Here is a 25,856-nt window from a genome sequence, read left to right as displayed (position 1 = left end):
AAATACCGCTAATAATAATAATAATAATAATAATAATAATAATAATAATAATAATAATAGGGGCTGCAATAAGGGTGGAGCACTTGCAGAAAACAGCACTGCTTGGAACCGCTCGAATACTCCGGAAGGTGCTCGAAAAATAAGAGGTGTTACCTTAGTTCACTGGTAGCGAACAGCTGACAGTAGTACATCTCCAGCGTTAGAAACTGTGCAAAGGCAATAATAATGATAATCTGGAGACTATTTGTTTAGGAGACCTATGATGAAAACCATTTCAAGTCATGACCGTTCCGTCAATTAGTGGGGAATGAAGCATTCATTATCGGATGCATTCTTTCATTTCCTAACAAGTAGGTTGTAAATTGAAAATCTAGCAGCCACTTCTAGCAGGGCCAACGATCATAGAAAGGCGTTCAGAGTAGTCTCCCTTGTATGAAGCTCTTTTATACATATATTTCTTGGCGGAATCCATTGTTTTCAGCGGTAGCTGTCTCCTTGGCAACGCGTATCTCTGCTGTCGACATTCTTTGGAATTTGAACGCATTTATTGTTGTTTTATGTTAGCTTCTGCTAAGACTGGTAATTACCGTTCTCTCTCTTTGTATGTATGTATATATATATATATATATATATATATATATATGTACGCACGCACGCACACACACACACACACATACACACAGGTTCGGTGTAACAGACGAGCTAAAGCATGGCTATATATATATATATATACATATATATGTTTTATTATTTTCAATCAGCAAAAATTATAAGATATACGCATCAAACTCGTTTGTGTCAACCACGAAAACATTCGGTATTTGAGCCTCTTTGTAAATTCCATCGATTAAATAACAACAACAACAATAATAATCTTCTCTACTATAGGCGCAAGACCTGAAATTTGGGGGAGGGGGATAGTCGATTACATAAACCCCAGTACTCGACTGGTACTTATTTTACCAACCCAGAAGGGATGAAAGGCAAAGTTGACTTCGACGGAATTTGAACTCAGAACGTAGCGACGGGCAAAATACTGCTAAGCATTTCGCTCAACGTGCTAACGACTCCGCCAGCTCGCCGCCTTGACAACAGTAACAATAATAATAGTTCTTTCTAATTTTAACACAAGTTCTGCAAATCAGAGGGGAGTGAGATTAGTCGATCAAAATACATCAAAATATGTATGTATGTATGTATGTATGCCTATCTCTCAATCAATCAATCAGTCTATCTATCTATCTATCTATCCATCTATCTATCTATCTACATAAACGCACACACGACACACACACATTGAGGCATGCATACATTCATATAATGAATTCAGATAAGCATGTAACCAAAGCTATATAAGTGAAGAATTCAAATAGCATGTATGTAGCCTTTTGAACAGAGTACATTTCATCCACTTTGTAAATACAGATATTAATCTGTGTGTGTGAATTATGATTTAGCTTAGGCACAGCAATACTAATAACCATTTGTTAGAACTCAATATACGTATACTTTAGAGCAAAGCGTTAGATGAGTTTAGAGTTAAATATTCATTGATAAATGTCAAGGGAACTGGGATTATGTAATCAATTTCATTAGCTTATAGCTGTTTCTGGTATTAGAAACAGTGTGTTTATGTCAGTGCAACAGCCTTTAGCTTCCTTGGAGCCATTACACACACACACACACACATGACAGAAGTAAATAGACACCTCATAAAACATTGTCTTATGTTTATTTTATCTTGAAAAGGCTTATTTTTTTTTTTATTAATTGACATTTTTATGTTTCAAGTTCTAAATGTGACTGCTTAATCATGCCATATACAAAAGCCTTGGAACTGTCCAAATTTCAAAGAGGCTGAATTGTAGGTCAATCTAAAGGTGGACTTAGTGTAAAATCGCAGTAAACCTCAGGATCCCACTTTCTACAGTTAAAAGAGTAGTTGTGCAATTCATCCAGGTTGACCAGAGCCTTCTGACAGGACTCTTCGTTAAGAGGATAATCCTCATTGCAAGGCCTCTGACATAGAACAAGTTGATGTCAGTGCCAGAGTAGTTACTATGGCAGAGCAGCAAGAAGGAGGCCGCTTCTTTGCCCAGCCAATATCAAGTGGAGAAAAGATTGCGCCAGTGAGATGGTGGAAAAGCCACTAGCCTATTAGACACTGTCATATTCTCTGATGAGTCCAGATTTGCTCTATTTTCTGGCAGTGGTTGAATGTGGGTCTGGAGACACTGTGATCAAGAATTTGACATGTAAAGATTGCAGCCAACAATGAAACACAACAGCTAGTCTGTGATGTCTGGGGAGCAGTTTGGAGCAATGGTCAATCAGAGCTGGTGGTGTGTGAGGGAAGCATAAACTTAGATAAATATGTGTTCATGTTGCAGAAAGGACTCCCTCCAATCTTCTCCAGTGGTGAAATGATTAAAGAAGACTCTTTATTTATGGAAGACGTGGTTCCTTGTCACATGGCTAAAAAGACCCAATCTTGGGTCTTTTGGTTGAAAGAGAATGGCATTAAAAAGGTTCCATGGCTAAACCAGTCACCAGATATGAACTCTATTGAACACTTCTGGGGCATAATGGACAGAACACTTCATCATCATCATCATCGTTTAACATCTGCCTTCCATGCTGGCATGCTGGGATTTCAGAAAAAGAAAAAGAAAAAGAAAAAGAAAGCATCCTCAAAGCCAGATCTTTTGAGATTACTCCATGAAATTTGGCAAGAAATTCCTCAAAGAATGTTTGTCATTTGATCAGTAGCATGCCTAATAGGGTCCTTGCATTGAAAAATGCAAAGGGCATGTCTAGTAAATACTAGATATTTCCATTATAATAATAAATAGTTTCAATGCATAATTTCAGATTTAAATAAATTTTAATGGTTATAAGGGTGTCTATTTACTTCTGTCATGTGTGTGTGTATATATATATATATATATATATATATATATATATATATATATATATATATACACACACACACACACACATATATGTATGTCTGTGTATGTGTGTCTGTGTTTGTCCCCCCAACATCGCTTGACAACCAATGGTGGTGTGTTTACGTCCCCGTAACTTAGCGGTTCGGCAAAAAGAGACCGATAGAATAAGTACTAGGCATCCAAAGAATAAGTCGTGGGGTTGATTTACTTGACTAAAGGCGGTGTTCCAGCATGGCCACAGTCAAATGACTGAAACAAGTAAAAGAGTAAAGATATATATATATATATATATATATATATATATATATATATATACGAGTGATGTACAAACAAAAGTTGTAGTCAATACATTTTGTTGGAGGAAATTACATGCATTTAAAAGCAGTTTGATTCTACTCCACAGTACATAACTTTTGTGGATGTAGAATACAACAACCATGTCATATGTTTTGAAACATTCATACATGTTTAATATGGATGTATATAATTTTTAATGAAATCTTAAAATGTATTTAATATTACTTCTCATATGCATATGAATATCAGTGTCATGATAGTTCCTTGAATTTTGGGTTAGATATAGCTGAAATATGTGTAAGGTTAAAAATTTAAACATACTAGAAATAACATGATCTTTGACTACAGATTTTGAAGTAACTATACAGATATATATAAAAGATATCGTAGCAAGGAAAGCTCTTGCCTGGAGTGCATGCTATAAATTGAGAAAGGTATGGAGTTCAAAGTGAGCAAGGAAATTGAAAGTGAGGCTGTTTCTGGTAACAGTGGAGTCTGTTCTTCTATGAGGGGCTGAAACATGGATGCTCACTAAAGCATTGGAGAAGCAGTTGGATGGTTTTATATGAGGATGCTTAGAATGGCATTCAATGTCTCCTGGAAGAGTCAAGCAACAAATGCCGACTTATATCAGGGACTATCAAAAGTAGCATTGAAGATACAGCATAGAAGGATGAGGCTAGCTGGACACTGCATTGGACATACCAATGAAATTTCTTACAAGTTAGTGCTCTGGCAACCAACGGAAGGAAGAACCAGCAGAGGAAGGAGGAAGACGACCTATATCAACAACTTGCTGGAAGATGCTGGTATGGAAGAGGTTCAGGAGCTGAGGACCATTATGGAAGATTGAGATGAATGGGGAAAACATGTGGAAACAGTCTTGGGGCATCCTGAGGGATGACCTTCATAGATAGATAAATGTTAAATTTAGGTTATTTTAAATCAAGTTTAAGAACATCAAAGAAACACTGATGAGGTGACTCAGACCTTAGAGTATTGTCAAATTTATTATCAAGTTAAACAACCTATATACATACATACACCAAAAAATGTACATACATACATGCTGATTGCTACTTCTTGTCAGAAGAGTGCTATCCCTTTACTGAACATTGCACGATCATGTGCATGCAGGTGGTCTTCAGCCCAGCGTTCATTCTGCAAAAACATCAATAGATGTAACATAAGCGTGGCTGTGTGGTAAGAAGCTTGCTTTCCAACCACATGGTTCCAGGTTCAGTTGCACTGCATGGCATCTTGGGCAAGTGTCTTCTTCTATAGCTTTGGGTTGATCAAAGTCTTGCGAGTGGATTTGGTAGACAGAAACTGAAAGAAGCCCATTGTGTGTGTATGTGTGTATGTGTGTGTGTGTGTGTGTGTGTGTTTGAGTCTGTGTTTGTCCCCCACCACCACTTGACAACTGGGTTGGTGTGTTTATGTCTCCGTAACATAATAGTTTGGCAAAAGAGACCAGTAGAATAAATACTAGGTTTAAAACCAAAACAAGTCCTGGGGTTGATTTGTTCAACTAAAACCTTTCAAGGTGGTGCTCCAGCATGGCTACAGTCAAATGACTGAAACAAGTAAAAGAAAAAAATGAGATATGTTAATTCTTATCTTTTATTTGTTTCAGTCATTAGACTGAAGCCATGTGATATAGGATGTTTTGTTGAACGAGCTCCTATCACCCAGTTCAGTAAAAGAGATTGATGGAATAAGTGCCAGGCTTAAAAAAAAAAGTAAGTTCTGGGATTGATTCATTCAACTTAAAAAAGAATTCTTCAAGGCAGTGCTCCAACATGGCCACAGTCTAATGACTGAAACAAGTAAAAAAACAAAAAAACATGTACTGTAGCGTGCGTGGTGGTAGAACCATCTCACAAGCAGCTCAATTTTTCCCTAGCTCATGTGACTATAGATGGCTGCCAAACCTGGATCTATTCCATCTCATGCACAGATTTTTTAATTAATTTTTTTTTGAAACTTCGGCTACTGGTAGAATGTGTCATGTAGAACAGGGTTTACTCTTAACGTTTTTGACAACATTTTCTATTTTAGAAGTTATTTTGTGTTAAAGTTGTTGTATTTGGGTAATTTTAACCAATCAATGACGTGTATTCAACTGAAGAAAATTACTGCTGCTGTTTGCGAACAACAACTTCCAGGCCCATTGATAAAATGATGAATCTTTGACAACAGAAAAATTTAAACTGAAAATCTCCCTTAACAAAACCCTTCTTTAATAACCAGAGATGTTTTATAGCAACATATATGAGAATGTGTCTATCTATCTATCTATCCATCTACCTCTCTCTCTCTCTCTCTCTCTCTCTCTCTCTTTCTCTCTCTTTCTCTTTCTCTCTTTCTCTCTCTCTCTTTCTCTCTCTCTCTCTCTCTCTTTCTCTCTCTCTCTCTCTCTCTCTCTCTCTTCTCTCTCTCTCTCTCTCTCTCTCTCTCTCTCTCTCTCTCTTTCTCTCTCTCTATACACACACACACACACATACACACATTAATAATAGGCAGAAGTTACCGAATGGCAATGGCCAAATTCGTGTTTGATAAGTGTCAATACATGAAACTCTCAACTTTTGACTTACTCTCTAACTTCTGCCGATGATATATATACATATATTTGTAAAAGAAATCTCATCAAGCAATCGAACCAATGAATGAGTCTCTACCTGGTCGCTCGATACGCTAAAAATAGCAGCCAAAGTATCCCCCCACCTTAATCACATGCCCATTGTACGTAATGTCCTAGATTATCCCTAAAAAGATGGTTTGCTGAAGGCTGGAATGTCTTTGATGATAGGTTTGCTGTATCAGGGCTAAATAACAACAAAATTATTACTGAGACAGACCAACGATGGAGCCTCTATGTGGTTGCATGACCTGCTAGAAAAAGTAGCCAAACTATCTATTCTGTGATATGCACGTAGTCTATTATGTCTGTGAAGAAAGACGGAATGGTCACAGCTGGGACGTCTTTGATCATATCTGTTCAATCAGATCCAACTCGGGACTAAACAACAGGTGATGAAGGGAAGAGACGAGGCAACGAGAGAGAAAGTCTTTACTTGGTCACTCGAGTTGCTAGAAAGAGCAACCAAATCTTCCTGACAAAAAAAAAAAATGACATTTCCGTCTTCAAGAAAAAAAAAAAACCAAATTTATATTATTTTATAATGTTCGCTTAGGAATTCATTACTTCTGGAAAAGAATGAGACAAAATGGCCATGGCTGGAATGCCTTTTCTCACATATCCATTATAGTCAGAGCTATCCTGTGGTTAAGACATTATTCTTCACTGAATGATGAAGCAGCTAAAGTTAAAGAAAAGTTGAAAGAATAAAAGACAGCAAGTATCCATATACCAAATATTGGGATTCCCTTGACTAGCGTAATTTATTCAGATTTTCGTATGAAATAAATAGAAAATGTTATGGGAACTCGGTACATATTATGGCTGATATCCAGTGTTATACGAGAGTAGTTTCACGGATCTTGTGAATCTCAGTCACAGACTTTTTTAATTAACTTTTTTTAACTAAACAGTTTGAAACTTCAGATCCAGGTTGAATGTGTCAGAGGTTTTTCTATTCTGTATATAAAAAAGTTTAGCTACATACACAGTGAGCTTTGTGTCTCTTGTGATGCATACATGTATGCATGCATCCATCCTTACACACGCACACACACACACACACACACACACACACACACAATAACATTAATGTCACCCACACATTTTTTGTTGATGACCTAAAGTTATATTCTGGTAATATGAGAAACATCAAGAGACAATTAGAGCTAGTTACAGCATTCTCACAACATACAGGAATGGAATTTGGGCAAGATAAGTGCTCATACATGATAGCCAACCAGGCAGAGAATATGCACATCAATGGCTTGTCTATCTCCCCTATCTCAAATGATGAAAGCTTCAAGCACCTTGGAATTGATGAGAATATTGCATACATTGGTGTTGTGGCTAAAGCCAGAATTGCAAGAGTCTACTTCTGTAGACTCTGGAAAATATGGAATTCAGAACTGTCCGCCTTTAAGAGGATCATGTCTCACAATGCTTTTGTAGTACTAGTGCTATTACCAACTTTTGAGATATTAGACTGAACACTCAGTGAAATATACAGCCTGGTCATCAAAACCAGAAAAATACTAACCACCACTGGCAACTTTCACATTAACAGTGACACTAATAGGATTTACGTGAAATGTAGCGATAGTGATAGAGGCATAAGGTCAGTCTAAACAGCCTTTGAATGTCATATTGTATCACTCAGACAACACCTGCTGAATAGTAAAGAAAGAAATGCATTCCATGCATACTTAAAAGTGAGAGCAACAACATCTTCAGAATTGGAGAACTACTGTGCAGGTACTCTGAGAATACAACTGTCTCATGCAACCCAAAGAAGGCTGGACTGGCCTGCCTAAACAGAAGCTTGGAGGAGAAGCAGGCATCATACCTACGAAAAGCAATGCATGAGGACATATTCCATAAGCTAGAGGGTGACAACAGCATTGACAGGAAGAGTAGCCTCTCCTGGAGCTGCAGTAGATACATTACATCTCATCTAGAAGAATATACCTTTGCTATGTAGGAACAGGAGACAGCTACTAAATACCTGATAAAGAAGAGGGACAAAGATACCACCAAATCTCCATGTGATAAAAGATGTCAATTCTGCTATACGAGTGTGGAAAATATCACTCACATCATCTGCAGCTGTCCTAAAGTGTCTATGAGATACTACCTACCCCTGAGGCATCATATAGTTGCAAAGATTATTTACAGTGCTATCCATAGGAAGGACTGCCCTGACATTTACATCAAAGACATATAAGAACCAACTGGTATTCACACCTTTAAAAACAAGGAATACTGGTGGAACACCCCAATTAAAACATCAATTCAATACAAACATAGTTGATCTGTGGGACAAGGAACAAAAGTCATGCACTGTTGTAGAGGTCAGCTACCCAGCGGATGTGAACATATAATCCAAAGTGCAATGAAAAGAAAACATTTATGACAAATCAATGTGGAACTTACAGCTCTTGTACCCTGATTCTGAATTTTCATTTGTACCTCTCATCATGGGTGCATTAGGTTATATACCAACAAATTTACACAAAAACCTAGAAATACTCAGTTTTACAGAGAAATAGCAAAAGAAACTGACACAATTTCTCCAAATCCAATCAATGAGTGACACAGTGAAGACTTGTAAGACATTCCAAAAATTCTCCAACTCAAAAAGTTTTGTTGCTTCAACTCTCAAGAACTTAAAACAAACTCAAAGAAAAATCATACATACATACGTACGTACGTACATGCATGCATACATACATACATACATACATACATACATACATACGTACATATGTATGTATTATGGTGTTGTATGCTTGAAGTATTGTGAAATAAATATCAATGATTTAGAAAGCCACTGTAGTTAGATACAAATATGAACAGAGATCAAACATTTGTCTTAACATATTTAATTATCCTAATATTTTGAAGTACATGTGTCTGTATAATACTCAACCACTTAAACTTCAGTTCAGTTAAAAGGTAGTTTAATTATTTAAGACCCATTTTTCCATCTAAGCATGGGTTTGATGAAAACTGAGCCAGTATTTTATAGCCAGATGTCCTTCTTGTTGCCAATCCTTGCCTGTTTTGCAAGTGAGGAATTGTTTTTATTCTACTGATCTTAAAAAGATTACTCTGTAAAGTGGTTAGAAGTAAGAAGGGCATCCAGCCATAAAAATAGTACTAGAGCAGAAATTGGAGTATGGCACAATTCTCTAGTTCATCAGATCCTTTTGAACCACCTTACCCATGCAAACATGGAAAGTAGGCATTAAATGATGATGAGGAGGATGATGATCCCATGCCAAATGGCAAATTAGTGCAGTATAGACTTGTAGGGAAGTGTGGTGACTTTTTCTGAATCATGTCGGGATCACCAATTGTAGGGACAGTTGAAAAAATCACGTCGGGGTCACCAATTGTAGGGAAGTGGTTATACACCATTAGGTGTACTCCGCTTCCGTACATTAAATTTCTTGAAGAAACAATGGAACGCAGATTCTGAACTATCAACACAACAATATTTATTACAATAGAATTCTGCTCACACTAGGAGGGAATTCGGCAGCACTTCGCCCTTTGGTTACTGAGACGCCGTCAATGAAGTTGCGTGGTTATTTGTGTAGCTCCAGAGTTGGGTTGTGGAGAGAGGCTGCTGCGACGTCTAGGCTCTTCGACGGCCAGCGAACAAAGTGGGTGAAAGAAGCAGGAACGTTTGAATATCAATGACTACGCATGCGCATGAGACTCTTCCTGTATTCCTTCCGGAACTAGTCCTGCGCATGCGTGGATAAAAACTCCGGAAATGTCACCTGCTATAAGGCGTCACTACAGACTTTTCTGATTTTGTGTACCAGAAATTAACTAAAATTGTTTAATCCCCTCTATAAGAGTTACAGGAAGACAGAAGGATGGATTAAGTAATCAACACAAATGTATGAATAGGAAGGAAAATATGAGATTAGTCAATGATCTGTAAAGATGTTGATAGGAGTATAAGCTGTGTCTCTTTGTTACAGATATTGATGATATTAAGGATGATGATGATGATGTTAGTGACCCTATTCTTTACTTCATACTGTTTCAGCTGTTACCAGAATCAAACATGAATCGATTGTCTTATGTTATACCTGCACGATTTCTCATTTTGGTTGCCCACTTTGTTACAGTTGTAATGATTACATTATCCAGGGTAAGTTATACAGAAATGTCATACCACTTCTATCTTCATTGTTATCCCACTGATATCTGTATTATTGCTATCACATTGATATTGTTATTCATATCACACTGATATCATTCAGTTCATCTCAGAAACTTGTTTTCTTTCTAATACAAAAATAGCAGGGTGATAGATTTAGTTCGGTCAACTTATAAGATTTAAAATGTTAACACTTTCTGCATTTGGTAACAATGCAAATTTAATGGACATTCAAATCTCTTAGAACTGTTAAAAGTGTATGCTTAGTAGGATGTAAGACCTTACTGTGTGCTCACTCGTACATATATTTCATTCGGAAAGTACAGTAAAAAGCATAAAGTCAGCTGATTGGCACTAAAAATGGTAGAATATACATGAATGTTATTCTCAAAAATAAAAGTTGTTAGAAAGCCTGCATCTAAAATAGTAAAACAATTTAACCAACTTTACTCCTGATTTTGTTCAAATAGTCAACAATATAGGCACAGGTGTAGCTGTGTGCTAAGAATTTTGCTTCCCAACCACATGGTTCTAGCTTCAATCCCACTGCATGACACCTTGGGCAAGTGTATTCTACCAGAACCATGACTGCTGTCTAATGACTGAAATAAGTAAAAAAAGAGATAAAAGGTTTCAGTGTCAAAGCCAACTCAAATCTGATGACAATCAACAACATAGCATTGTTGGACATGGCAGATGTAGCCACATGTGCAACCAAATGCTTTTGCTCCTTAAAATCTTCCTTTAGCATTCAGATTACACTGTCAAATGTAATGCTTATTTATTCTCATTGTTTTAAATTAATCAGACATTAACTTGTCACTTCAAGATTTTGATCATGTGATTGTTTATTTTTATAATGACATGGTAAGGTATGTGTGAGAGACCAGATCTGGCTTGTTTGAATATAGAACAGGTAATATATGCGCAAGTATGCACATGTTTACATTTTGTATTGGAACTACAATTATAGAACACAGTTGCTAGAACCTTCAAAAATTTCCATTTAACAACATGATCGTTTTTGTTGTTGTTTAAAGGTACAACAATGAATGTTAAAATGTGTCTTGTATATGAAACGTGTGTATATGTGTGTATATAATATATATCATCATCATCATCATCATCATCGTTTAACGTCCGCTTTCCATGCTAGCATGGGTTGGATGATTTGACTGAGGACTGGTGAACCGGATGGCTACACCAGGCTCCAATCTGATCTGGCAAAGTTTCTACAGCTGGATGCCCTTCCTAACACCAACCACTCCGAGAGTGTAGAGGGTGCTTTTTATGTGCGATCGACATGAGGGCCAGTCAGGCGGTACTGGCAACGGCCATATATATTATATGTATGTATATATATATGTGTGTGTATATATATATATGTATATATATATATACGTATATATATATATATATATGCGAGTAAAAATAAATACAAAAAAAGGTGGATTTTTTTGTATGATTGTGTATAGAGGAATATATTATTTTGCTTAAAAGAGTTCCAACACTCTGTTTTTTATGTTTTATTTATATTCCTGCAGAACTAATGTGGGGTATAGAATATGGAATATACAATATATAATATAATATACAATATATAATATAAAATAAAATAAAAATGGATGGCACCATGAAATAAAGTATTGAATGTAGATGAAATATTGAGTGTTCAATATAAAGGATCAAATATATAAATATATATATATAAAGGCGACTCGAGTTTCAGGGCTATTTCCCTTCGTCATGGCCGGTATGACAATCTTTAACATATATATATATATATATATATATATATATATATATATATATATAAAGCACTGTTTGAGCATTGGGCCTCATGGAGGCTGTGACATCAAGCCAAGTGAGATCGTAGTTGTGGTCGATGCTAGTGTCGCGTAACTGTCCCATTGAAAGCACCCTTCAATTGTTTGGGGATAAGCTGTGCTTGTGAAGATCTGTTGAACCGAATGAAATTGTAGTTGTGGCTGATGCCAGTGCCACCTGACTGGTACCCATTCCAGTGGCATGCAAAAACCACCATTTGAGCATTGGGCTTCATGGAGGCAGTGACAGGTGACCAAAATCTTTGGCAATATACCATGCTTGTGTAGACCTGTCAAGCCAAGTGAGATCATAGTTGTGGCTGATGCCAGCATCAGGTCATTGGCACTCATGCCAGTGGCATGTAAAAAAAACACTCATTATACTCTTGGAGTGGTTGGTGTTGGGAAGGACATCCAGCTGTAGAAACCATGCCAAATTAGATCGGAACCTGGTGTGCCCTCACCACAGCTTACCAGTTGTCATTCAAACCATCCAACCCATGCCAGCATGGAAAGCAGATGTTAAAGGATGGTGATGATGATGATGATGATTCTTATCTTTGAGTATGTCTTTGAGATATATTTTCACCAAGGAGAAGAATAGCACAGCACAGCTGTAGACAAATTATAGTTTACATTGAATACTCTATATGGAGCTTCTATATGGAGCTTCTATATGGAGCTTCTATATGGAGCTTCTATATGGAGCTTCTATATGGAGCTTCTATATGGAGCTTCTATATGGAGCTTCTATATGGAGCTTCTATATGGAGCTTCTATATGGAGCTTCTATATGGAGCTTCTATATGGAGCTTCTATATGGAGCTTCTATATGGAGCTTCTATCTACACCTTTTCTGCATTTCAAGCATGATCACATTCTAGTTGGCAGTAGCATAGTGTATTTTGTACCTTTCCTGTTCACTAAATTATTGTCTGGTTTACTTTGGTTTACTTTGAGATAATTTTTAAGTTGATATCTGGTTGAAATATGTTTATATATATCTTTTATATTTTAACTCAGGAACGAAATGTAATGCAATCTCTACCTCTAAGTTATACACCAGAGGAGTACAGCAGTAAGCAAACTGAGTGAGTACAATTCAATTTAGTGTTTTAAAGAAATATATTTACTATGTGATGTATATATATAATTACATATAAGTGCTGAAAAGTAAAGAAAACAATATCCTACATGTTGGAAGTGAGCTCCTCAGGAAGTACTCTCTTCCTGATGACCTGCCATACAACTCCAAATTAGCTGGACTAGCCTACCTCAAAGAAGAGCTGAAAGTGAAACACTCAGCATATCAAAATCCATCATGCATGGGTATAGTAACATTGACATGAAGTGAAGCCTCTCTTTGACATGTGACTGCTACATCACATCATACTTCGAAGGTTATGCATTTGCAATCCAAGGACAGGAGATTGCTACTAAATACCTAAAGAGACAGTGAACCTCTTGGAGTTCCAAGATGCAACCATAAATGTAGATTATATCATATTTCTGCAGAAGACATCACACGTGATTAACAGCTACCCAAAAATGTCATCAAGGTACTACCTCCTTATGTGACATGACATTGGCTCAAAAGCAATATACAATGTCATTCAGAAAAAAAGACTGTCCCATAATAGATATAGAGAATCCCCTGTTACTGAATATGTATACATATACAGTACATGGAATACTGGTGGGACATTCCCATCAAAACATCTGTCAAGTGTAAGCTTAACAGGCCAGATGTTGTTGTTTGGGACAGACAAGAAAAAGTATGTACTGTCATAAAGATCAGCTGTCTTGCTGATGTGAATATCTCTTTGAAAATCAAAGAGAAAGAAGATAACTATGGACAACTGCTTTGAAACCTCCAACTTCTGGATTATAAATTTACATTTATACCAATAATAATTTGGTTTTGTAAGTAATCGCTTAACTTTTAGACTGGATAAGCATGGATTTTCAGAAAAAGAAATCAACCAACTGATTCGCATATTACAAATACAACCTGTAAGTGGAACAATAAAACTATGCAAGACTTTTCTCAGGTTCAAAATGTGGCATTGTTTTCTTTATCTACATTAGTGGGGGTGGATGCTCTGAGAGTGTAGCTGCTAGAATAAGAATAGCCTGGGCAAAGTTCAGAGAGCTCCTACCTCTACCGGTGACAAAGGGCCTCTTGCTCAGAGTAAAAGGTAGACTGTATGACACATATGTGTGAACAGCCATGCTACATGGCAGTGAAACATGGGCCGTGACTGCTGAGGACATGCGTAAGCTTGCAAGGAATGAAGCTAGTATGCTCCGTTGAATGTGTAATGTCAGTGTGTATATATGACAGAGTGTAAGCGCCCTGAGAGAAAAGTTGACCAGAAGCATCAGATGTGGTGCACTGGTATGGTCATGTGTTGCGTATGGATGAGGAAAGCTATGTGAAAAAGTATCATATCCTAGTAGTAGAGGGAACCTGTAGAAGAGGTAGACTCAGGAAGACCTGGGATGAGGTGGCGAAGCATGACCTTCGAACATTGGGCTTCATGGAGGTGATGACAAGTGACCGAGACCTTTGGAGATATGCTGTGCTTGAGAAGACCTTGGCAAAACAAGTGAGACCATATCTATGGCCTATCCCAGTGCAGTATAACTGGCTTATTTAAGAGTACCTTTCAATCATTGGGCAATAAACTGTGCTTGCAAAGACCTGTTGAGTCAAGTGAAGTCATTGTTCTGGCCAGTGACAGTACTGCCTGATTGGCACCTGTACTGGTGGCCCAGTAAAAAGCACCATTCGAGTGTGATCATTTCCAGTGCTGCCTGACTGGCTCTTGTGCCGGTGGCACATAAAAAGCACCATTTGAGCGTGGATGATGCCAGTGCCAGCTGACTGATCCTGTGTCGGTAGCACATAAAAAGCACCATTCAAGTGTGGTTGTTGCCAGTGCCACCTGACTGACTCCCATACCGGTGGCATGTAAAAAGCACCATTCAAGCATGGTTGATGCCAGCACTGCTTGACTAGCCCTCGTGCCGATGGCACATAAAAAGCACCCACTACACTCTCGGAGTGGTTGGCGTTAGGAAGGGCATCCAGCTGTAGAAACTTTGCTAGATCAGATTGGGGCCTGGTGCAGCCTTCTGGCTTGCCATCCCTCAGTCAAACCGTCCAACCCATGCTGCATCACTGTCCTTAATTTGCTCCAGCTCAAATTATATCAGTGATATTGTAAATTTATATGAATAAAACCAAATAGAGTATAGACCAACCTAAAAAATAATCAACTTTCTGAACATCATCGACACACTGTCTTATCCAGTAACACACAATATTACTGTATTAACAATATTATACTGTTATTCAATATTTACACACAATACAAGTTTACTGATGATAAGTTTAAATTTTAAGGAAATTTTAATAGCTACTATACATTATTAAAGTCTATAATATTTATACTGCTTTTTATTAATGATTTATTAATACTAATAAACTGTACTGACTGGGGTAGACTGCTCTCCCCCACCTCTTGGTATGCCACAGTATATCCTCCATCCTTGTGTTACATTATTCTTACATTCAAATAGACATGACTGCAAGAACAAATGCACTAATTCCAAAATGATAACTAAGAGAAAATCTATGTACTTCTAACATCTTTTTTAGTTTTTATACCAGCTAATGACAAGTACAAATATGACTATTACGATTTTCTATTATGAATATCTGAGTCTTTTCATATGAAACAAATTGTATAGCAGCATGAAAAATAAAAACTATAATCCATTTTAACATCTAATCTCCTCCATTACATAAATATGAATGAATTTGTTGAACTTTGTTTAATAAATTAAATCATATACTGATTATTTCTATACTAGCTTTCATACTTATACAAATTTATATAAGTAAATTCAAAAGTAAAGTATGAAAAAAAGACATTAGAAATCTTTGGAAATAATTCCAATTAAAGGATGAACTTACATTCATCCAATAAAAAATATATGTAAAATAATATATATATATATATATATATATATATATATATATATATATATATATATATATATATATATATATATAGAGTTATTAATATTTCTAAGTCTCTCTAAAGGAGACTACGACAGCGGTACTGGAAATTAATAGTTATCGCCAAGCCAACATGGCAGTCCCAAAATTAGGACGAAAGCTGCCGTGAATTAGCTCCAAGAAGCCATCGCCTCTAGCTAGCTATGTGACACACGAGCTAATTCACGGCAGCTTTCGTCCTAATTTTGGGACTGCCATGTTGGCTTGGCGATAACTATTAATTTCCAGTACCGCTGTCGTAGTCTCCTTTAGAGAGACTTAGAAATATTAATAACTCTATTTCTGAAAACCAGTGGATAGATTCCACTGAAATTAGATAAATAACTTTCGAACAGACAGTCAGCAGCGCCGCCTGGCTAGGGCTTGGCTGCTCTTCATTGACAAGGGGCAACACCCTGAAACTAGTCTGCAGATGCCAAACCAGCAGGGGGACACTGCTGACCTCCCCTGTTCGAAGGTTATAAAGGACACAGGTTTCGTGTGTCACATAGCTAGCTAGAGGCGATGGCTTCTTGGAGCTAATTCACGGCAGCTTTCGTCCTAATTTTGGGACTGCCATGTTGGCTTGGCGATAACTATATATATATATATATATATATACATAGTAATAAGATAGGAGATGAAATGTATAATAGATTTTATTGAGCGCAACACATGTTTCGACCCGTTGTTCTGGGTCTTTTCAAGTACATCAATAAAAAAGTCTCACTAGACATTTTTTGGGTCCACTCATGTACTGCTATATGTCCATCAAATTTGAGAATTTGATGGACATATAGCAGTATGTAAGTCGACCCAAGAAATCTCTAGTGGGACATTTTTATTGATGTATCCAAAGAGACCCAGAATGACGTGTCGACACATGTGTTGTGCTCTATAAAATCTATTAGACATTCCATCTCCTATTTTATTACTATTACCCCAACTGCCACTATGAAGTTCCTGCAATAACTCTACGGATAACAATAGATAACCTAAACTGTGCAATGTGCTTTACTCATCATCTATTTATACATTTTGTATAATTTTTCCATTATATATATATATATATACACACACATACATGCATGCATGCATGTATACATACATACTTACATACATACATACCTGCATACATACATACATACATACATACATACATACATACATACATACACATATAAAACATACAGATAAAAAAATAATTTTATATTATTAGCATTATCCTGCATTTGAGAATAAAATCATTTCCTTGTCTGTATCTTTCAATACATCTCAACACTTCTAAAGCAAACTTTGTTAACTTTCAATATAAGTTGAATTTAACACACACACACACACACACACACACACACACACACACACACACACACACACATTGTGAGTTTCTTTTTATTTCAATTTTCAGATTTGTGGTTGCACTCAGCCTATCTTATGTGATGTTTACCTGTGAATTCCTTGGATTCCTCAGTGGTACAACTATGTTCATTGGTTCTCAGTGTATATTTTGTATCCTTTATGATTGAAACAGTATATTTTCTATGTATTCTTTTATTCTTTTCTTAGTTTCAGTTATTCTGTTCTGGCCATTCTTGGACACAACCTTCAAGGGCCTTTATTCAATCATATTGACTCTAGTTCTGATTTATTGCCCTGTATTTTATTGCTTACTATGTATCAAATGGCTAAGTTACCGTTTCATGTAAAGGGAGACAACTAGATGTACAATTCTTAACTCACTTACATACTACTTGCATGCATTGAACTCTGCCTACCTGCCTTCTTGCTTACCTGTGCAGTTATGAAAGGTTTCAACTTGACAAACTTGGTAGTCCACTAATGTGAAAGAACTAGATATAGAATGCAAATGTATTTTGGAAACATGACCATCATTGTTCCAGTAGAACAGCTGTTTGTAAAGCCTTGTCAAAAAAAGTATAGATATATACAGTCATCATCATCATCATCATCATCATCATCATCATCTGATGTCCATATTCCATGCATGCATGCATGGGTAGGACAGTTGACAGAAGCTGTCCAGATAGAAAACGCCTCCAGGCTACTGTGTCTGTTTTGGCATTGTTTTTACAACTGGATGCCCTTCCTAGCACTAACGACTCTACAGAGTGGACTCAGTGCTTTTTATGTGAAACTAGCACTGGTGAGGTTAGTTTTGGCTTGATTTTACAGCTAGTTACCCTTCCAAATACCAGCCACTTTACAGTATGGACTGGATGCTTTTTATGTGGCACCAGCACTGGTAGGGTAGCCAAGTAATTAGCAAGGCAAGGAATTTTGAGAGGGGAAGGAACTTGTGTCAGAAGATGAAAGAGAGACAAAGAGGCAGAAACAGGTGTCTTGCTATAATGGAGGGGGCATTAAAGGAGGTGATCTGGTGTCAGATGATGAAAGGTTAGAGTGTGACAAAGAAATAAAGAGGCAGAAATGGATGCCTTGCTATAGAGGAGGTACATGGTTACTCAGCAAGAGAGAGAGAGAGAGTGAGAGACAAAGAGAGAGAGAGAGAAGGTATAAATTACATATTTTTCCTTTATTAGAGTAAATTTGGTGTACAAATGTTTCCAGTATTTTTTATAGGTACTTTACTGATAGGTTTACTTAATTGGTCTATTGATCAATTGAGAAAAATTGAACGACCTAAACAAATTAATGCTACTTTCATCAGAGCCATTTCTGGTTACAACAAAGCAAAACACTGAAGGAATGGTACAGGCATGGAGGAGGAAGGAAAAGAGCGAAAGTAGTAAGTAGAATAGAGTCATAAAACAGTGTTTGTAATCAGATCAATACATGAACATATTTGCATTGTTTTAGGGTTGGATATTCTCCAAATATTGTGTTGAAATTTGATATGGGCTGTTTACACACATGGTCAACTTATGTCTTTAATATTTGGTCATTGGTGCTATCAAGCATAGTAGGGGAATTGTATCAGAAAATGAATGGAATATCAGTGGTAATCATATTGTGATGTGCAGAATGCTCTGATTATATTGAGAGATGTGAGTCTGAAATGAGGCAAAATCAATTAATCATCTACAGATTCATTGCTTAAATAGTCACTACATATAGTAGTGTAATGTTCTTGGATGTACCAATTTACATTGGCTATTTAATCAATGAGTCCGTGGATTAATGAATTAAATGGATGCTGATGAAGGTGCAAAATCTCCCAAAATATGACATATAACACCCATTACTCAGTTTTTCATCTTTGATTTCATTGTTTGTTTACATCTGATATCTCAGATACAAAACATCATAACAAAATCAGTGCTGGCTATAATTTCTAGAGAAAATCTGTAGAGGTGGCCTTAACATGATTTAAGTGTACTGCTAACACAGTAGTACATGGTATTAACTTATAAAAATGTTTTATACTTTGTAGCATATTATGGTTACATAATGAAATGCCATGTGCCTACAAGTCATTAAGATTCCCCTACTATGCTTGATAGCACCAATGACCAAATATTAAAGACTTAAGGTGACCATGTGTGTAAATGACCCCTATCAAATTTCAACACAACATTTCGAGAATACCTAACCTAAAAACAATGCAAATATGTTCATGTGTGTTGACCTGATTACAAACACTAATCTTCTGTGACTGTCCTTTTCACAAATTTCACCCATCCTCTCTCCCTCCTATTAAGTGACTCCTTCCTCTATTCTTTCCTTCCTTCTCTTCACCTTCTTGTAACTTTTTTTTCCTCTTTTTCTCTATTCTCCTTGCCTTAAGCATTAATTTTTTTTTAGATTGTTCAATTTTTCTCAACTAATCAATAGACCGATTGAGTAACGTACCTCTAATGACTACTGGAAACATTTGTACATCAAATTTACCCTAATAAAGGAAAAATATCTAATGACCATTATTTATGTCTTGTCTTATATATCACTCTGTGTAAAAACCAGTTTGGAGCCCAGTCACAGATTTACAATATAGAAGTTGTGATGAACCATAACCTTGGATCCTATCATAAGAATACTTGGAGTTCTTCACTAATCTAAACAATATTGTTAGCTTGGTGTGCCAACAGAGAGCTTACAAAGTATTTTGCCAAGATTGATAATCCCTCACTATTAGCTATATATATATATATCCAGCAAAATAGCTAGTTCTAAAATCTCTATGTGAGATGCAAGTAGTAAGTCTACTGAAAAGTAATGGTTGTTACCACTTCAACGAGGTTGTTCCATACAGAACACTGTTACTACGCTTTTTGACCCCAGGAGGACATCTCTTCTAGCTGATTAACAACACTCTGTGTCCGTTATATTGCAAACAAAGGAGCAAATAATTCCCATTTAGCACTGACAGGAACCAATAGACTAACTAGCTTCCAAGTATAACTCTTCATAGGTACTGGTAATACATGTCTGCTAGACATGGGCAGTCATTCGTCCCAGTTTGCAATATATAAATAAATAAGTGATACACATCTGCTGATCCTGTCAGTGCTAGATGAGAATTGTTTGCTCCCTTGTTTGCAATATAACGGACACAGACAGAGTGTTGTTAACCAGCTGAAGAAGATGTCCCCCTGGGGTTAAAAAGAGTAAAAACAGTGTTCTGTATGGAACAACCTCATTGAGGTGGTAACAGCTATTACTTTCCGGTAGAGTTATTACTTGTATCTCGCATAGAGATTTTAGAACTAGCTAATTTGCGGGATGTAAGATCAGTAGCTGTGTGTTGCTTATGTGTATATTGCAAACTGGAATGAATGACTGCCATGTCTATGAGACAAGTATAGCCAGTACTGACGAAGAGCTATACCCAGAAACCAGCTAGTCTATTGGTTCCTGTCAGTGCTTGATGGGAGTTGTTCGCTCCCTTGTTTGTAATATAATGGACACAGATAGTGTGTTGTTAACCAGCTGGAGGAGATGTCCTCCTGGGTTTAAAAAGAGTAGTAACAGTGTTCTGTGTGGAACAACCTCGTTGAGATGATAACAACCATTACTTTATATATAGATATATATCATCATCATCATCATCATCATCATCATCATCATTTAACGTCTGATTTCCATGCTATCATGGGTTGGATGGTTTGACTGGGGACTAGCAAGCCAGGAAGCCGCACCAGGCTCCAATTCGATCTGGCAATGTTTCTACAGCTGGATGCCCATCCTAACGCCAACCACTCAAAGAGTGTAGTGGGTACTTTTTACGTACCACCAACATGGGAGCCAGTCAGGTGGCACTGGCCCATGCATGAAAGGTGCTTATTGCATACCACCAGCACAGGAGCCAGTCAGGCGGCACTGGCATCAGCCATGACTACAATTTCCATTTGATTGTGATTTAATTTTGATTTTGAATTTACTTAACTCAGTAGGTCTCCTCAAGTGTGGCATATTGCTCGATGATTCAAAGGTACTTTTTAAATAGGCTGGTTATCTGACACTAGTGTCGGCTACAGCTGTGATCTCACTTCCCTTGCCAGGTCTTCTCAATCACAGCATATCTCCAGAGGTCTCAGTCTTTTGTCATTGCCTCTGTTAGGCCCAATGTTCGATGGTCATGCTTCACCACCTCATCCCATGTCTTCTTGGGTCTCCCTCTTCTACAAGTTCCTTCCACTGTTAGGGAGTGACACTTCTTCACACTGCTCTTCTCATCCATACGCAGCACATGATCATACCAACGCAGTTGTCTCTCTTGCACACCACATCTAATGCTTCTTATGTCCAACATTTCTCTCAGGGTGCTTACACTCTGTTGTGTGTGCACACTGCCATTACACATCCAGTGGATCATACTAGCTTCATTTCTTTCAAGCCTATGCATGTCTCCAGCAGTCACAGCCCATGTTTCACTGCTGTGTAGCATTGGAGTTCGCACACATGCATCATACAATCTACCTTTCACTTTGGGCAAGAGGCCCTTTGTCACAAGTAGAGGTAGGAGCTTTCTGAACTTTGCTCAAGCTATTCTAATTCTAGTGGTAACACTCTCTGAGTATCCACCCCACTGCAGACTTGGTCACCTAGGTAGCAGAAGCTATCAACTACTTCTAGTTTCTCCACCTGGCATGTGATAGAGTCTTTTTTCTGAGCATCTGCAGTGTTTATTGCCCCTGTGCATCTGCCGCATACGAAAGCTATCTTCCTGGTTAACCTTCCTTTGATGTTACTGCACCTCTTATGCATCCATAACTTACACTGTGTACATCTTATGGAGATTCTATCTAATATACATACATACATACATACAGACAGACAGACAGACAGACAAACAGACAGAATGTTCCAAAATTAAGGCAATCAACTTGTTTTCAATTTTGCCAAAGTAAAATATTGTTATATTTTGAGTCTGAGCATTGCAGTGCAATGGTAAAGGAAACACAATTATGACACTACCACATTTATTTGATATGACCACCTCTGTTTCGAATCACAGCCTAGGTGCAAATGGTTCACATGCAGCAAACAGCTGTTCTTGCGGAATCAAAACCCATTCCAGGTGTAGTTTTGCCTTGAGTGCATCGAGTGAAGCATGAGGAGTTCTCAAGACTTTCCTCTCCAAATGGGACCAAACAGAAAAATTCAACGGGTTTAATTCAGGGCTTCTTGAGGGCCATACATTCTTGCCTATGAATGACAAAATGTTTTTCTGAATCTAGTATTGTGTCTTTTTGGAGCTGTGGGATGGTGCCGAATACTGTTGGGGCTCCAATGTGTACCTTGAAAGTGTACATTTACTAAGGTATTACTGGGTGGCACAAAAACGAGGGGAGACCTTTCAGTGTATGCGCATGCACAGTGACGCACACGCATGCATACAAAAAAAAGAGAACGCAATTCTGATAATGGACAGAGTCAAACGACTATTGAAAAGGTTGCAAATCGCAACAAAAATTTTATTAAAAACAAATAAATGAGTGGAAATCGGTGAATGTATTAAATTGATAAGGCACTAACAGAGAATGACTCTCCCAGACACAATAAAATATGCTTCAGCACACGAATTCACATAAAGAATCTTGAAAACCAAATAAAAAAACAAAATCTGAATTTATTTGGTCTGAAACAAAAAGAAAACACACTATGCTTTTATAATGATGTATAATTTTTATATCTTATCACATTTATTGATAGTTATTAAAGCCTAAAACTTTGGCTGCCTTAATTTTGGGACACCCTGGATATATATATATATATATTCTTTTATTCTTTTCTTTTACTTGTTTCAGTCATTCGACTGTGGCCATGCTGGGGCACCACCTTTAGTCAAGCAAATTGACCCCAGGACTTATTCTTTATAAGCCTAGTACTTATTCTATTGGTCTCTTTTGCCGAACCGCTAAGTTACAGGGACGTAAACACACCAGCATTGGTTGTCAAGCGATGTCAAGGGTATAAACACAGATACACAAACATATACAAACATACATACATATATACATATATATATATATATATATATATATATATATATATATATATATATATGTATATATGTATATAAATATACGATGGGCTTCTTTCAGTTTATGTCTATCAAATCCACTCACAAGGCTTTGCTCGGCTCGAGGCTATAGTAGAAGCCCAAGGTGCCATGCAGTGGGACTGAACCTGGAGCCATGTGGTTGGTAAGCAAGCTACTTACCACACAGCCACTCCTGTGCCTATATAGATATTAGAAAGTTATAAGTTATGGCTAGTCATAGAGTGACCATTGGTTTTGCACCTATACTGCTTAACAGTATAACTCAGCCATTTGAGTCTGATGAGTCACCTTTACTGGTAAATGCCTTTTAGGTGTGCAATCAATGGTCACTTTATGACCGGCCTGAAAGGTTCTTAGCTTTAAGGGCATCGCAAAAGGCTTGGTTGGAGGCCCAACCTTCCAAGTCCTTTTCCAGGGCTTAGAAAATCTGAAGGACCACTGTAATGAGGGGAATATGTTGAATAAAATCATAATTAACTGATCTTCCTGTATTTTACCCAAAGCCTGGACCTTTCCAGCAGCCCCGCATATTACTGCTCTAATGCTTTGGAGTGTGCTTCTTTTTCAAATATATGAACTTTTGATGTCATATATACACACACACATATATATACATACATACATAAAGTGAAGGCGCATGGCTCAGTGGTTAGAGCGTCAAGCTTACAATCGTGAGGTTGTGAGTTCGAATCCCGGACCGGGCTGCGTGTTGTGTTCTTGAGCAAGACACTTTATTTCATGTTGCTCCAGTTCACTCAGCTGTAGAAATGAGTCGCGACATCATAGATGCGAAGCTGTATTGGCCTTTGCCCTTCCCTTGGATAACACTGGTGGCGTGGAGAGGGGAGGCCAGTATGCATGGGCGACTGCTGGCTTTCCATAAACAACCTTGCCTGGATTTGTGCCTGGGAGGGTAACTTCCTAGGTACAATCCCATTGTCAGTCATGACCGAAGGGGGTCTCTGCACATACATACACACACACACGCATGCACGCGCACATGTGTGGTTAAGAAGCTTGCTTTGTATGCTTTGTGTGTGGATATGGTAGATGGATGCTGTGCGGAATCTCATTTATGTGTGTGAGTGTTTGTCCCATCAGCCAATGCTTGATAACCAGTTCTACTTTATGTTACCATAAGTTAGCACTAGAAACCAGTAGACTAAATACCAGACTTAATATAAAAGGAATAACAAAGTACTGGGGTTGATTTGTTTGATTGAACCTTTTAGGTAGTGACCTAACATGGTCAGTGTCCAATGACTGAAACCAATAAAAGACAGAAGGTATATACTTGGTAAGACACATCAAACTAAGTAAAATCACCGTCCCCATGCATACAGGCTGCTCCTTTCAGGTGCCAGTGCTGTGTAAATGCACCCATGCTGGTGGCACATAGAAAGCACCTGCTGCACTCTGTTAAGTGGTTGGCATTAGGAAGGACATCCAGCTGTGGAAACCATGCTACAACAGACAATTGGAGCCTGGACAGTTACTAGCTGGCCAACACAATGTCAAACTGTCCAATCCATACCAGCATGGAAAGCGAATGTTAAACAGTGATGATGATGATGATGATTAGTGTTATGTTATTATAAAATCAATTTTACATCAAGCTGAAGAATTACTCAATATCTTTATAAAATACAATTTTATTTATTCTTTAACAAGCATAGTCTTGACAGTGACTACGAAATTTCAGCCAGCTTTGCCCTCATAAGTAATTCAATGATGTCTTAGCTGGCTGAAGCTGTGTAGTCATTGTCAATACTATTCTTGTTTAAGAACAATATTCATATACGTGTATGTGTGAGTGTGTCAGTGTGTGTGTGTATATACTTCAACATCATCATCATCATCATCATTTAACATCTGCCTTCCATGCAGGCATGGATTGGACAGTTTGACAGGAGCTGGTCAGGTGGAAGACTACCCCAGGCTACTGTGTTTGTTTTGGCAGGGTTTGTACAGCTGGATGCCCTTCCTAACATCAACGACTCTGCAGAGTGGACTGAGTGCTCTTTACATGACACCAGCACTGGCAAGGTCAGTTTTGGGCCTTCCAAATGCCAGCCACTTTACAGTGTGGACTGGATGCTTTTATGTGGCATCAGCACCAGCACCAGCAGGGTTACCAAGTAACTTGCAAGACAAGGAATTTTGAGAGAGGAGGAGGCATTGGAAGAGGGAACCTTGTGTCAGATGATGAAAGGGCAGAGTGTAACAGGGAAACGGAGAGGCAGAAACAGGTATCTTGCTATAGAGTAGGGGGCATTGGAGGTGGTGATCTTGTGTCAGATAATGAAAGGTTAGAGTGTGACAGAGAAGCAGAGAGGCAGAAACAGGTGTCTTGCTATAGAGGAGGTACATGGTTATTCAGCCAGAGAGAAAAAGAGAGCGGGAGAATAA

The 25,856-nt window shown here is 37.7% G+C and overlaps 1 protein-coding gene across 1 annotated transcript in view; it reads left to right on the top strand.

The window, feature by feature from the left end:
- Positions 1-425: 425 nt before the first annotated feature.
- LOC106873371 (transmembrane protein 107) overlaps positions 426-25,856 on the top strand; it is a 48,526-nt gene continuing 23,095 nt past the window's right edge. The window contains exons 1-4 of the mRNA XM_014920702.3: positions 426-579; positions 9,956-10,060; positions 12,919-12,986; positions 17,370-17,470. Of these exons, the coding sequence (XP_014776188.1) occupies positions 9,974-10,060; positions 12,919-12,986; positions 17,370-17,470 (256 nt within the window). The 5' untranslated portion in view covers positions 426-579; positions 9,956-9,973. The remainder of the gene's footprint in view (positions 580-9,955; positions 10,061-12,918; positions 12,987-17,369; positions 17,471-25,856) is intronic.

This window comes from Octopus bimaculoides, chromosome 24, assembly GCF_046866305.1.
Source record: "Octopus bimaculoides isolate indiv1 chromosome 24, ASM4686630v1, whole genome shotgun sequence".
Taxonomy (NCBI): domain Eukaryota; kingdom Metazoa; phylum Mollusca; class Cephalopoda; order Octopoda; family Octopodidae; genus Octopus; species Octopus bimaculoides.
The sequence above is the reverse complement of the archived record's forward strand: the minus strand, read 5'-3'. Positions and strand labels throughout refer to the sequence as shown.